The 15,039-nt window shown below is 43.9% G+C and overlaps 1 protein-coding gene across 2 annotated transcripts in view; it reads left to right on the plus strand.

Annotated features, from left to right (window-relative positions):
* The window catches only part of GRIA4 (glutamate ionotropic receptor AMPA type subunit 4), a 520,316-nt gene that overhangs the window by 490,222 nt on the left and 15,055 nt on the right, over nucleotides 1-15,039 (plus strand). Inside the window, exon 14 of one of the 2 annotated variants that reach the window (XM_030199365.1) lies at nucleotides 14,732-14,846. In XM_030199365.1, coding sequence (XP_030055225.1) covers nucleotides 14,732-14,846 — 115 coding nt within the window. Of the gene's footprint in view, nucleotides 1-10,499; nucleotides 10,615-14,731; nucleotides 14,847-15,039 lie in introns of both variants that reach the window. The other variant, XM_030199366.1, reaches the window with a different exon arrangement.

A 15,039-nucleotide genomic window follows, 5' to 3' on the forward strand; every position in this document is an offset into this window, starting at 1 on the left:
GGGCCCCAGCCCCGACCCCTGAGCAACCCCACTGCTCACCATCCTTTCCTCCGAGCGGATTCTATTTACCACCACCCTCTGCTACCTGTCAGTCAACCAGTTTTCAATCCAGTTCACCACTTTCGGTCCTAAGTTCAGCCCTTTCAGCTTATTCACGAGTCTTCTGTGGGGGACGTATCAAAGGCTTTGCTGAAATCCAAGTAGATTACATCTAGCGCATGGCCTTTATCCATTTCTTTTGTCACCCAGTCAGAGAAGTCAATGAGATTCGTTTGGCAGGATTTTCCTTTAATAAAGCCATGTTGCCTCAGGTCCTGTAACCCGTTGTCTTCTAGAAAGTTAACTATCCTTGCTTTCAGCTGGGACTCCATTATTTTTCTTACCATGGATGTGAGACTTACCGGTCTGTAGTTTCCCACTTCTTTTCTGTCTCCACTTTTGTGAAGAGGGACCACATCCGCTCATCTCCAATCTCACGGAACCTCTCCCGTCTCTAAAGATCTATTAAATAAATCTTTAAGAGGTCCCGCCAGGACCTCCCTGAGCTCCCTCAGTATCCTGGGATGTATCCCATCCGGCCCCATAGCTTTGTCCACCTTCAGATTCTCAAGCTGTTTATAAACTCTTTCTTCCGTTAACGGCACAGTATGCATTCCATTCCCAGATATTCCTTCGGCAGCCAACCGCGGTCCTTCACCAGAATTTCCCTCCTTGAACACCGAAGAGAAGTAATTGTTTAGTACATTCGCTTTATCCTCCTCATTTTCCACGTAACCATTCACATTATCTTTCAGTCTCGCAATTCCATTCCTATCTTTTCTCCTTTCTCCAATATATCTGAAAAAGGTCTTGTCACCTCTCTTTACATCTTTAGCCATTTTTTCTTCTGCTCGCTCTTTTGTTAGCCGTATTTCCCTATTTGCTTCTTGAGTTTAATGCAATAATCTTTTCCATGATCCTCTCGTTGCATTCTTTTGTATTTTTTGAACATAGCCTCTTTTGCTCTTATTTTTTCAGCTACTTGGTTGGAGAACCATATAGGCTTCCTGTTTCTCTTGTTTTTGTTTACTTTCCTCGCGCAAAGATCAGTCACCATATTTATAGCAGCCTTCAGCTTTAACCACTGATGTTCCACTTCTCCTACGTCTTCCCACTCCAACAGCTCCTTTTTCAGGTATTCCCCCATTTTATCAAAACCAGTACATCTGAAATCCAGTACTTTTAGTTTTGTGTGTCCACACTCCCTCCGCCTTCGGCCTTATATCAAACCATATCGTGTGATGATCACTATTACATAGGTGGGCAGCCACCCGGATATTAGAGACACTCTTCCATTCGTGAGCATTAGATCCAGCATCGACCCTTACCTCGTGGGTTCTGCCACCATTTGTCTGAGCAAGGCACTTTGACAGGCATCCATAATCTCCCTACTTCTTTCCGATTCCACAGGCAGGAAGTTCCAATCCACATCAGACAAGTTGAAATCTCCCAACAGTAGCACCTCCCCTTTCATACCAATATTTTGAATATCCTCTATCAGATCCTTGTCTAGCTTCTCCATTTGTGCCGGAGGTCTGTAGATAACCCCTGTGTGTGGATACAGGTTCCATCTTCTCTTTCCAGGATGATCCATATAGCTTCTTCCTTTCCCCAGGTGCCCCACATTTCAATCACTCTGATATTGTCTCTCACATACAGTGCCACTCCTCCACCCCTTCAGCTCTCTCTATCCTTTCTAAAAAGATTATAGCCTGGTATAGTCACATCCTATTCATGGGAATCATTGAACCACATCTCTGTAATAGCAACGATATCCAAGTTTTCTTCAAACATCAGGGCTTGCAAGTCTTGAACCTTTTTACCTAGACTACGAGCATTTGTGCTCATTGCTTTCCATCTGCATAGTGAGTTTAGGTGATTTTCTATATTTAGATGACCTTTCCCTCTGCCATCAAGTTTATTCTGGGGGTGACTTTCCGAATTCTCTTGTTTCCTTTTGTCACCCATGCCTTCTAGTTTAAATGTCTAGAAACATAGTTAGTGCTGGCATTGAAATGTTTTTGCCAGACCATACACAGAGGGTATTGTGGAAGGTCCAGTTTTGTGGCTTAAGAGTGCTGAGATGCATCCTGTTACTGTTATTGCTTAATGTTTATATGGCACCTCTGGTATTGGTGCTGCATCAGTGTGGGATTAAATGTCATGTTTATGCTGATGATGTCACTCTTGTAGTACCGGTTGATCCAGGCCAGAATCAGCAACAGATAATTTTGAATTTGGATGGGGGGCTGAGGAAGGTTGCTTCTTGCTTAGTGAAACTCAAATTTAATTTAAGAGTGAAAACTGGTGCAGCAGAGTGGGTTGAATGTTTAATTTTACTACAGAGTTGGAGGGATTGAATTTTGGGGGCCTACTTACATGGACAGTTAAGATTGGATAAATACATCTTAGCGCCCCTCAATAGCATTACATCAGGTTTGCAAATTATGTCAATTTATTGCTAGACCAGATTTATTGATGGTAACTCATGTGTTAGTGACTTCTTGAATTGATTACTGTAATGCTGTTTATCAGTTGAAACAGTTCAACTAGTGCAGAACATTGTGGCAAAGATGGTGTGTGTGAAACAGAAACAGGATCATGTTGTTGAAAGATCTGCACTGGTTGCCAGAGAGGATTCAGTTCAAAGTATTGTTTTTGGTATTTCGTTCTTCAGTGGTGGGCAATCCCTGGTGTGTAGTGAAGCTGCTTCACCCATGTGTGGCTGATCATTTGATGAGGTTGTCCTAGAAGGTGGTATTGGAAGTGCCATGGTTTCCAGTGATTAAATTGACACTCAATGTAACAGCTTTTGTTGCTTTGCCCCAGAAATATAAAATCAATTACCGGCTAATTTAGGAAGCTGATAAAAGTGTGGCCATTAAATGATGCATTTGGTGAGATGATGTTGATTGGGGGGAGAAAGAGTGAAGGTCTGTGTTTGTAGGTGAGAAAAGCATGAGTTGTAACGTTGGGAGAGATGGGAGTGAGAATGAGGGAGGGAATTGGTAAAGGTGGGATTTATGTGTTGTATTTTCATGATGATTGAATATGTTATTGTTTTATGGAAGTCACTTAAGGACCTTGATAGACCATAAGCAGGATATCAAAAATGAAATAATAATAATAATAATAATTGAACTGGTAATAGTCTGTGAGTGGATTGCATTATAGATGTTTTAGTAGACTACAACTGATCAAGAATACAGCTGCAAGAATGGTCTAAGCTCTAAGGGGTTCCAGATTAGCTCTGAGTGTACTATGGTCTTTTCAGTGGCTTCCAATAAAACAGCGCTCCCAGTTTATAATTTGATACTCATTTTGGGGGGGGGGGGGCTCTACAAAATTCCTAAAATAATTTGGTAAAGTCCAAATAATTAAGATATAGTTAACAAGATTTGCTTCAACAATACCTTCCTTTAGAGAGATATGGAGGGGCATAATCAAACGGCACCGGCCATCTCCGGAGCCGGCGCCACAAGTGGGCGGAGCCAACCGTATTTTCGAAAAAGATGGCCGGCCATCTTTTTCTTTGCTAATACGGTTGGGCCCGGCCAAATGTCAGATTTCGCGGGGTTTGAGATGGCCGGCATTGGTTTTCGGCCATAATGGAAAATAATGCCGGCGATCTTAAACCTGACGAAATCCAAGGAGGAGCCAGCACCCTAGGGGCACTTCTAAAAATTAAAAAATAAATAAATAAAAATAGCTCCCAGGTGCTTAGCTCCCTTACCTTGGGTGCTGAGCCCCCCAAATTCCCCCCAAACCCACTCCCCACAACTCTAGACCATTACCATAGCCCTTATGGGTGAAGGGGGCACCTACATGTGGGTACAGTGGGTTTTGGAGGGCTCCCATTTACCACCACAAGTGTAACAGGTGGGGGGGTGGGCCTGGGTCCACCTGTCTGAAGTGCACTGCACCCACTAAAAAGTGCTCCAGGGACCTGCATACTGCTGTCATGGAGCTGGGTATGACATTTCAGGCTGGCATAGAGGCTGGCGAAAAAATGTTTTTTAACTTTTTTAACTTTTTTTTGGGTGGGAGGGGGTTGGTGACCACTGGGGGAGTAAGGGGAGGTGATCCCCACTTCCCTCTGGTGGTCATTTGGTGAGTTGGGGCTCCTTTTTGAAGCTTGGTCGTGAAAAAAAAGGGACCAAGTACAGCCGGCGAAATGCTGTACAAGGCTGGCTGTTTTTTTTTCATTATTGGGCGAAGCCGGCCATCTCGTGAGCATGCACCAGTCCCACCCCCGTCCCGCCTTCACTACCCTACCGACACATCCCGTTGATGTTTTGCTGGCTCCGCAACGGAAAGCAGTTGAACCCGGCCAAAATCGGCTTTCAATTATACCGATTTGGCCGGGTTCAGGAGGTCGCCGGCCATCTCCCGATTTGTGTCGGAAGATGGCCGGGGATCTCTTTTGAAAATGAGCTGGATGGAAACCTAGAATATGAGCTTGAGCGTTTTCAGTGATGGACCCAGTGCCATAGAATACCTTTCCAGTGGGGCTAAGACAACAACTGAACTACTTACCATTATTCTTTGTTGCTTCCCACTAGTTTCAAATCCAGTCAGTTATTTTAGAATCACAAACTAGCATTTTATTCTCTGAACAGTACACTTGCCTTGCCTGAAACTTTTAGCTAGACCAGGATAAACTGTTTTCAGTCACCAGGTCTTCCATGTGGCATGGTAGCCATCACATGTAGTGAATGTGGTCAAGTGCATGGACTTCAACTCTCGGCGTCCATTTTGAAACGCCGAGAGCCGGACTCACCAGGACAGGAGGATGCAGGGCAGCTAACAGCTCCGGGCAGGGAAGAGGGGGCTCTTTCCTGCCCCAAAGAGGTACCTCTAGACCACCAGGGATTGGGATAGCAGAGTAAGGGGAGGGGGATATCGCGTTTCGCCGGGGGGGGGGTCGTGTTGCACCCGGGGGGGGGGGGTGCATCGGCGATCCGTCCCGGGTGTCAGCCCCCCTAGGAATGCCACTGGAAAAGAGTGAAGAGCAATGTCTGAATGGCAGAAAAATCCAGAACCAGTTTGCATTCCTTGTCATCTATACCAGACCAGTCCAGACTAATGGGTTGTGTCTATCTACCAGTGAAAGGGGACAGAGAAAATAGTTGCAAGTAAACCGCCCCTTAAAGGTATTGTGCATCCTGTCCAGTATTTTCTCTGTCTCCTAGCAGATGGTGAACTGATTGTGCAGCTGCTCTGGATTGCTGGCTAGTAGCTCCTGTCCCAGATTCTTCTGGTGACAGTGGATTCAGGGGTGTGCTGGTAGCCATGTTGGGGCTAGTTTTAGATGATACTCAGTGGTCCTGAGTTCCTCATCTGCCAGCTAGGGTGATATCCAGTGACCCTGGTTCTCACCCCTCCCCTACCTCCCCTGGCTATCTTTCTAGCAGGGTGGTGATTGATTGCGGCATAGAGTAACTTGTCTCCCCTGTGGGGTTCTTCTCTTCTGTGGTGATAGGTATATCTGAATTTTCGCCGCTGAGGTAAGCCTTTATTTATTCCTGTCACTAATGAAGAAGGTTGTTTAAAAAAAAAAAGAACTTTGTTTTTCCCTTCTTTTCTGCCTCTGAGGTAAACCTTTATTTATTCCTGTCACTAGTGAAGAAGGTTGTTTAAAGAAGAAGAAACTTTGTTTTTCCTTCTTTCTCTTGCCTGTTACCTGATTTATTTTTAGTTCCTTCTTCTCGGGGCCTCCTTTGTTTTTGGCAGACACTGTCCTTGTGTTGGGCTTCGCTTCTCTGCTCTCTCAGGTTTTGTCAGGCCATTTTGTTCCCTCACGGTGTTTTCGCTTTTTCCCGCCTTTGGCAACGTATTCTAGTGGGCCACTTGCAAAGTTTCTTTGAATTTCACTGGCCGGCATCTGAATCTGATCTTGGACCCTTACGAGCTGGTACCAATTGCTTCGATTTTTTTGTGGGGCACGGCTCATGTCTGGATCACGAAACTCAGGTGTTTTTCTTCTCCTCATGGTCCTAGATGGCAACTGGTGGCCCCGTTGCTGGAACTTGTACCTTTGTGAAATGAGGTCTTAGTCTGCCGTTTCCAGAGTGGGGGAAGTCTCTCGCTGGACCGTCCGGTCTCTGCTGCTTCAGGCATCTTGCTTGAGACACCCCTGCTATTTGATTCTTGTTTTGGCAGCAGTTTTTCCTCCCTTCCTTAGGGAGGTTCTGGTTCTCTCGTCCCCGTGGATCCCTCCTGTCTGCTCCAGTTTGTTTGCAGGGTACTTTCCTTCTGGCGGGGGTCCATGTTGCCCTTGGTGTGCAACTCCTAGCTCATATCCCTCTTCTGAGTACCCTCGGGAGCGCCATTCTTGCCAGTCTTTTGGTTGGACTCAGTTCAGTGTCTGTTTACGGGAAAGTGCATTTTTAGGACTAGTATGCCACAGCTTTTCCTAGCTTTCCATTGATTTCGGGTGGGAATTTTAGCCTGGCATAGGATGATTTTCCCTTTTCTAGTTTCAGATGCCTCTCTCCTGGCACTTCTTCCTTTTTCTGTAAGGGGAGCAGTTCTTTCCTGCTGAGGAGATCTATTGCTGTGCATCTGGATTATCGCCTCTTAGCTCTGTGCTTTTCTCTACTTTTCTGCAGGGAAGTGGCTGTGCTCTGGGTCTGGAGTTCGACTCTACCTTAGCTTGTTTTTCCTTGGTTTGGTGTTAGAGGCCAGCTTCCTCTTTGTTCCTGGCCTGGTGAGAGTTGTTTCTTCCTCACTGCCTTATGGCTGCCTTTTGCTCCCTATGGTCTGAGGATTCCAGATCTGTGGTGCTTACCTCCCTTTTGACGGGAGTTCTTTCTCTATGTTGACTGCTGCTCCATCTCAGTTGGCTAGGAGGGCAGTCATTGTGGCTCAGAGACCACTTGGGGGCCGAGAGTGTCTCTTGGGGCACATGGCCTTCTCGTCTTGTAGTTTTTAGACCCTCTGGGCCAGGGAAGTGCAGCGCCAGGTCTGCATTTCCAGAAGTTGTGCTTTCTTGTTGGCCTCCTGGCAGCACCTTCTTCTCTGACTGTTCCTCGGGGCTCCATCTATGCATTTTGCATGTTGAGCACAGCTCTATCGCTCCATGTTGAGCACAGTTCCATCAATGCATTTGAGCACAGCTCCATTGCTGAATGTTGAGCACAGCTCCATTGCTGAATGTTGAACACAGCTTCATTGCTGTATGTTGAGCACAGCTCCATTGCTGTATGTTGAGCATAACTCATCATTCTATGTTGAGCATAGCTGTATCGTTCTATGTTGAGCACAGCTCCATTGTTGCATGTTGAGTGCATCTCCATCATTGCATGTTGAGCGCAGCTCCACTGTTGCATGTTGAGCACTGCTCCATTGATACATGTTGAGCACAGCTTCATTGTTCCATGCAGTTCCACCGTTCCATGTTTGGCATGGCTCCATCGCTGCATGTTGAGCACTGCTCCATCGATACATGTTGAGCACAGCTTAATTGTTACATGCAGTTCCACCGTTCCATGTTGGGCACAGTTCCACAGTTCTAGGTTGGCTTTAGCTCCATCGCTGTATGTTGAGCACAGCTCTATCGTGGCATCTTGAGTGAAGTTCTTTCGCTGCATATTCTGCAACCTTTCATCTCTGCATGTTGAACGCAGCTCCATTGTCACATATTGAGTGTAGTTCTTTCTCTGCAGGTCTCAGTGTGGGGCACAGTGCTGTGTCTGCATGTATAACACGGCTCTGTGTCTGCCTGTGGAACATAGCTCCTTGTCTGCATATGGCATGCAGCTCCCTCTCTGCATGTGGAGTGCAGCTCCACTGTTTGTTGAGTGTAGCTCCATCTCTGTGTGTTTAGCACAACTCTTCTCTGCAGATTAGGTGCAGTTCCAGGGCAGTATGTGGAGCACAGCTCTGTGACTCCAGGTGCTGCACAGTTTCATCTCTGCGTAGGAAGCATAGCTCCTTGTTGGCATGTGGAGCGCTGCTCCTTGCCGGCGTGTGGAGCACAGTTCCTTGCCGGTGTCTGGAGAGTTCCTTGCCGGTGTCAGAAGCGCAGCTCCTTGTCTGCATTTTACACACAATTCCATCACTACCGCAGCGTCAGTTCTGCAGGTACCTCTAACATCCAGCTCTTTCAGTGGGGCACTGCTCATCCTCTGTCTGTTACTCTCAGCTTCTTCTCTGCTTGTTCAGCGCATTTCTATCTTTGCCAGAGGTGTGCAACTCCTTCTCTGCCCATGGTGCGAGGCTCAGTTTATGTTTTTTGAGTGCAAATCCATTGGTTCTCATTGAGCATGGATCCTACTCTGCCTGATGAGCGCAGCTTCGTTTCTATCCCTTGAGCACAGTTCAGTCTCTGACTGTGGAACGTAGTTTCACCTCTGCCTGTTGGGCACTGTTTCACCTTGTCAGTCAATCCCAGCTCTTCTCTGCGGGTTGGATACAGTAACTTCTCGGCAGCTGTGGCATACCATAGTTTAGATTGCTAAACAAGGCTGCTTTGTCTCCTGTTAGCTACCATTCCTGTGGCACCTTTTCTTGCTGTAGCCTCTTGGTGGCTGGCGACAAGCTTCTCCATTGCTGGAGTTTGAATTCATCTTTGCTGCTTTTGTGGCTTCTTGGCATCTTGGGGGGGGGGGGGGGTGGTCTTTTCTCCATAGTGTGGCTCTCGACTCGCTTTCTTTTTTTGTCTCCTTTTGTTCTCTTGGCTCTGTTCTTTCATCCCTTAGTCCACAGCGAGCTGGTTTAGGAGTACTCTTTTTCTATGGTTGTACCTAGGTATGCTGCTGCCCTTTTCTTCATGGTTCTCCTGGAGAGAAGAGTGCTCCAGTTAGTTGGTTCTCTCGACTCAGGAAACTCTTCTTGTCTGTTGAGTTTGATTCTCTCACTAGGCACAGGTCTGGGTGGATCCTGGGCCTTGCTTGCTTCCTTTCTTCTATGAAGTGTGCACACTGTTAGGGTCGCTTCCTCTGACCATCTTGGACTCAGGGCATACCGGCAAGTTTGGGAGTTAGTCTCTGTCCTGCCAGAGTTCGGAGAAGCGAATCCTGGTCTATGAGAGGCGGTTCTTCTCCTTGTTCCTCAGATACGACTGTTGCCTTCCTTCCAAGGGGTGTCCTTTGGCATGAGTAGCTTTGCTGCTTCTTTTGCTACTCTCGGGACAGGGGTATGTAGTTTTTTCTTTTGCTCAGGATGTTTGTTTTACATCCTATGGCTTCAGTTCCTTTTCTAGTGTCTAACTCTGTTCCATTTTTGTAGCCTGGTGGTTCAGATATTCAAATCCTTTTCTGATCAGTTTTTGCTGTGTGTATAGCTTTGCTGATTTTTCAACCTTCTGCATTCTTCTTTTCTCCCGCCCTCTTTGAGAAAATGCTTTGCTACATCCCATTAGTCTGAACTGGTGTGGTATAGATGACAAGGAAGGAAAAATTATGGTCTTTCCTGATAATTTTCTTTCCTTTAATCATACCAAACCAATCCAAATGCCCTCCCTGGCTAAAGTCTGTCAGAGTGTTGTTTCGTTTAGGTATCCCTGGCTGTTCCACAATGCTTCAATATGGTGGGATGTCCTACAGCACTGCAATCTCCTGCCACTTGTTGTGTCAGCTCTGTATGACTCCTGTTACTTGGGATTATGGAGTTCTTTCCCCAGATTCAGGGGTAGATCTCTATGTGCTTGGGCAAGCTTGGTATGGACCATTACCCCCGGCTTACTTTACTGAGAGGGGAGGTTGCAGTTGCCTTCGACCGAGCAGGAACAGTGAGGTTCTGCATATTGGCTCCAAGAGTTTGCCTGTTTGGTATTAACTATGTTTTCTTCTAGACTTCAGGGCACCATTGCTTGGCTATTCGAAATACTGAACATTCCAGGCTGCACGATACCCTTAAGGGTGGTTTACTTGGAACTGTTTTCTCTGTCTTCTTCTGCTAGTAGATGGACACAACCCATTAGTCTGGACTGGTCTGGTATGATTAAAGGAAAGAAAATTATCAGGTAAGAACATAATTTTTCCTTTGACAGCATTGGGTGGAGATGAAAAGTCAGTGTTATACTAATATTAATACAGCAACTTAGTCTGCCCTATACGACATCAGTTCAAAGTGGATTACAAAAGAAAAAAAATAGTCATTTCTATGATGTCACATTTCAAATAGAATTCAAATATGCATTATCATCCAAATAAGACATAAGAACATAAGCGTTGTCTTACACCCCTAACCCCTACACAAATCAGTTACCTACAGAACATTTTTTTTAGAAGACAAATAGCAATGAAAAAAAAGCCAGTTATGCTGAAAGCATTTTTTTTTTGTATATGAAATGTAGGAAAATCTCCCAGGTTTTCAATGGAGATTTTTTTTTTGTAGAATTCACGTGAGAGGTTTATTTAGTATATGGAGCAAGATTCTGAGAGTTTACATCCTCTTTCCTTCTAACACTTTGAAAGCTGTGCAGATTCTTACAAGATATGTTTTATCGTTTCAAGAAATGCTGTTAACCTGGCAGTATTAAAACTGAATGAACAAGGCCTCTTGGACAAATTGAAAAACAAATGGTGGTACGACAAAGGAGAATGTGGCAGCGGGGGAGGTGACTCCAAGGTTAGCCTCAATGTCACCAAAGCGGGTAAACAGTATGTAAAGTAACCGGTGCATCTGCTGGGGTGGAACCTATCATGGAAAATCAATATCCACTATCAGTTTTGCCAGTACACCCTGAAATGAAATCCCAACCTACAGACGTGTGCAATTACTGTCAAAGCAAAAATATTTGCATCTGATTTGTACTCCACATTTGCCAGGTTCATTAGAACTTTGATGTAGTCCCTGATATGAAAAACTCAAAATACTATTCCTGAGTTTGTCCTTAAGCTTTTTTTTTTTTTTTAACAACATATACCACAATTGTTTTGATTGTCTCCACAGTTTCAATTGGTGATCAATATTATGGTGATTACTTTAGATGATGTAATTGATTACCAATTAGACTTCTTTGAAGTAATTAATCACTATATTCAGGACCAGTAACCAACTACTTTATTGATTACATGCATACTCTAACTGTTCAATGCACTCAATAAACTGTACTTGTACAAACATTTCAACTTAAAATGACTTTGGAAGGTTCTAACCTTACCTGGTCTTTCTTGAAATTGCTGTGTTTGCCGAGCACAGTAATTATATGTTTAGAAACAAAATGATTTATTTATGTTTTAAAACAGTAAATTACATCAGAGGTACCTGCTTAATTACTGTTTTCATGTTTTAATTTCCTACCACTGAAAGCGCTTAATGAAGTAATTACAATAGTTGGTTACTGATGTGTACAGTAGCCTAAAAACCTTTGAGTACTCCTGGGCACAGAATCCTGCATGCTGCCAAGTTTATTTGGTATGAGTATTAATAGATGTAATGCTAGCAGTAGCAGTAATAGCAATTGTACCCTTATCAGCTAAAAGCTGAGACTGCTTCACATGTTGGTAAGCAAACTTTCTTGAATGCTTTGCTTGAAGTGCCTATGTTCTCTTAATTAGAATTTATTTGGCAAATAAATTATGCATAGTATAACTGACTAAAAAAAGCTATCTTAATTTTAAAATCTCCACACCTTGCTTTGGACCTTGTATTCCCTCCATATGCATGATGCAGAATCTCAGTGCACACTTTCTACTCTTGTGCAATTTATACTGCAAATTATATCCATTGTTTACATAAATTCTGCCTTCTTTACATATCCAGATGAGGTACAGTGACTTTTACCTGCCAAAACATGACATTGCCTTTCTTTACTTCCAATATGTTTGGCTAATACAGTCATTCCAAACCTACATTTCCGAAGGCATTTTATTTTGGTTGGTAGTTGGTGCTATGGGCCAAATTTCCTGTTATCACTCCTTTGTCTCATTAGTAACACATACAGCACATAGAAAATGTCTACTGTGCTCCTTAAGCAGCAATAATGAGTGAATTGAACATATTGGTCACTGGCCCCGATTTCCTTTTGTATATAAAAATATTTATCATCTGTCCAGACTAATGGCATTACAAATGGATCTATCCATAACAATATCGGGCTCATTTTCGAAAGAGATGGACATCCAAAAAGTGACATAAATCGGCATTTGGACGTCCGTCTCACAGAAACGTCCAAATCAGTATAATCGAAACCGCATTTTGGACATTTTTCTCAGAAGTCTGTCGGAAGGACATTCAAATATCAAGGGGGTGTATCGGAAACGTGTTCAAGGCGGAACTTGGGCGTTCCTAAGACTTGGACGTCTTTGAGCCATAATGGAACAAAGCAAAAACGTCCAGCACTAAAACTTGGACATTTTGAACTAGACCTGTTTTAGTTACGAATAAGGCACAAAAAGGTGCCCCAAATGACCAGTTGACCACTGAAGGGAATCAGGGATGACCTCCCCTTACTCCCCAGTGGTCACTTACCCCCTCCCAGCCCAAAAAAGTGTGTTGAAGAACATTACTTGCCAGTCTCAGATGTCATATTCAGGTCCATGACAGCAGCATGCCGGTCCCTGGAGTAGTTTAGTAGTAGGTGCAGTGCACTTCAGACAGGTGGATTCAGGCCCATACCCCCACTACCTGCTACACTTGTGCAGGAAACCCTCCAAACCTACCAGAAACCCACTGTACCCATATATAGGTATCCCCTCCACCCGTAAAGGCTATGGTAGTGGTGTACAGTTGGGGGTAATGGGTTGGGAGGGGGCTCTGCACACAAGGTAAGGGAGCTGTGTACCTGGGAGCATTTTATGAAGGCCACTGCAGTGCCCCCTACAGTGCCTGACTGCTGTCCTGGCATGTCAGGGGGACCAGTCTACTAAAAATGCTGGCTCCTCCCACATCCAAATGGCTTGAATTTGGATGTTTTAGACTTGGACCTTTTTCTTTCGAAAATGGCCTAAAATCAAAGACGTCCAGATCGCAAAACGTCCAAATCCAAGGATGTCCATGGTATTTTCGAATGCAAAAGATGGATGTCCATCTTTTTCGAAAATGACCTTCTCCCCGCTTCAGAATTTGGACGTCTTTGTAAAACGGCCAAATTCTAACGTAAACGTTTCTTTCGAAAATGCCCCTTTAAGTGAAATAAAAGTAATTCATTTGCTTGCCATCCAATTGAATGTGTCCTCATTCACATCCTGTCTTTGTTTTCTCTGTGTTGCATGTTCCTGCATCCTCTACAGCTCCCTGCTTTTCTTACATTAGCACGTGATATATTCACAATCAGACAGCATGGCCTTCATTTAGCTTTTCTCCCACAAGTTGAATTTGAAAGCATTGTTCTAAGATATTTTTGCATTTCAAACAGGATTCAAACTTTTCAAACTCATTCAGGGGCCCTTTTACAAAGGCGCAGGAGGGCTAACGTGCGGATAGTATGCGCTCAATCGGCACTAGCGCATGTGCCTGGTGGTAATTCCAATTTTGGCACGTGCCAAATCCCACAGTAGAAAATAATCTTCTATTTTCTACTGCGGGGGGCGTACCTGGTGGTAACCAGCAGCGTGCCCACATTGGCATGTACTGCATGGTTACCGCATGGGTAGCATGTGAGCCCTTACCGCTAAGTCAGTGGGCTACGGTAAGGACCCAGGCCATAAATATGCACGCACTAGTTTCAATATTAGCACAGGCCCATTTCTCGGCCCATTAAAAAATGGCCTTTTTCCCAGCCATGGTAAAAAGTGACCCAGTGCACACCCAAAAGAACACGCCCACCCTACCGCAGGCCACTTTTTACTACGGCTTTGTAAAAGGACCCCTAACTGCAGAAAGTTCAATAAGAACTGTGCAGTCATCTAGTCCCTACGTAACATACAATCTGCACATTTCACATGGCCATATGGATTCATATGTGCTCGCTTAGCCAACTGTGAAGTAAAGGGCAATGATTTTAAATGATGTTTAATTCATTTTAGACCATTTTTAAAAGTAAAATGTTGCATAAAGATGCAACTGGAACATTCCCAACATTCACTGCATGCGTGTGCAATGCTCACAGCTAATATTATCTCTAATAAGCATGCACTAACTTTGATTATGTAAATCAAATTGTACAACTGAGGTACAGTAGTTTTCTTTATTTCAGCAGAAGGCCAGTGATAAGTTATCTATGAAAGCCATGTACACATAAAAATTAACACTGTAAGCTTCAGGTTTTCTTCCTCTTCTCCAGAGCGAATCTTCTCTCCCAGGTAATGAATGAATGTCTGTGAGAATGTGTTTGAGACTTTGCATAACAGGTGAGCTCTCGAATAAATGTATGCTAAATAAATAAAAGCAATAAAATAGCAGGCATGTAGACTGTGAGTACTTTAAGTAACTTCTTTGTAAGACATGTTCATGTTAGAACAACAAAAGCTTGAAGAACGGAAATCCAATGCTTGCTTCCAACTGGTTTCCCATATGTTCTAGATGCCAGAGGAATGCATATTTTTCATGTCATTTGGCCAATAGTTTTGGGTTCACAGTAATTGCATACAATTTATTATAAAAATGGACCCCAGCAGTATGTGTCTGTTACCTAAAGCGATGGAGCAGGCCCCAGTCATATGTCTATACAGAACCTTGGGCCTTCATGACAGCATCCACTGTGGCCTCTGCTCTATCACTTTGCAATGCGATTCTATGTCGTTTTACTTGAATAACATAAAATAACATATATAATGTTATTTATGTTATTTTCCACGTGAAGAACTCCTGTAAACCTTGCCGTTTTGAAACTCAGTGAGGCAGGCGTCTTAGACAAGCTGAAAAACAAATGGTGGTACGATAAAGGTGAATGTGGACCCAAGGACTCTGGAAGTAAGGTCAGTCGCTGAAGTTTGGGACCTACTGTTGTGTTCACAAAGCAGTAAAGGGAGTAATGAAATAACCTATTTGGAGATAATAAAAGTCAGCTTTAGGAATATTGATAAGAACATACATTTAAAAAAATAGCTTTTTCCGCAATTATTATTTTTAAAAGAAAATGTCTCTTTTTCTGCAATTTAAATGTAGCTG

The sequence above is a fragment of the Microcaecilia unicolor genome, chromosome 4 (genome assembly GCF_901765095.1).
Source record: "Microcaecilia unicolor chromosome 4, aMicUni1.1, whole genome shotgun sequence".
Taxonomy (NCBI): Eukaryota; Metazoa; Chordata; class Amphibia; order Gymnophiona; family Siphonopidae; genus Microcaecilia; species Microcaecilia unicolor.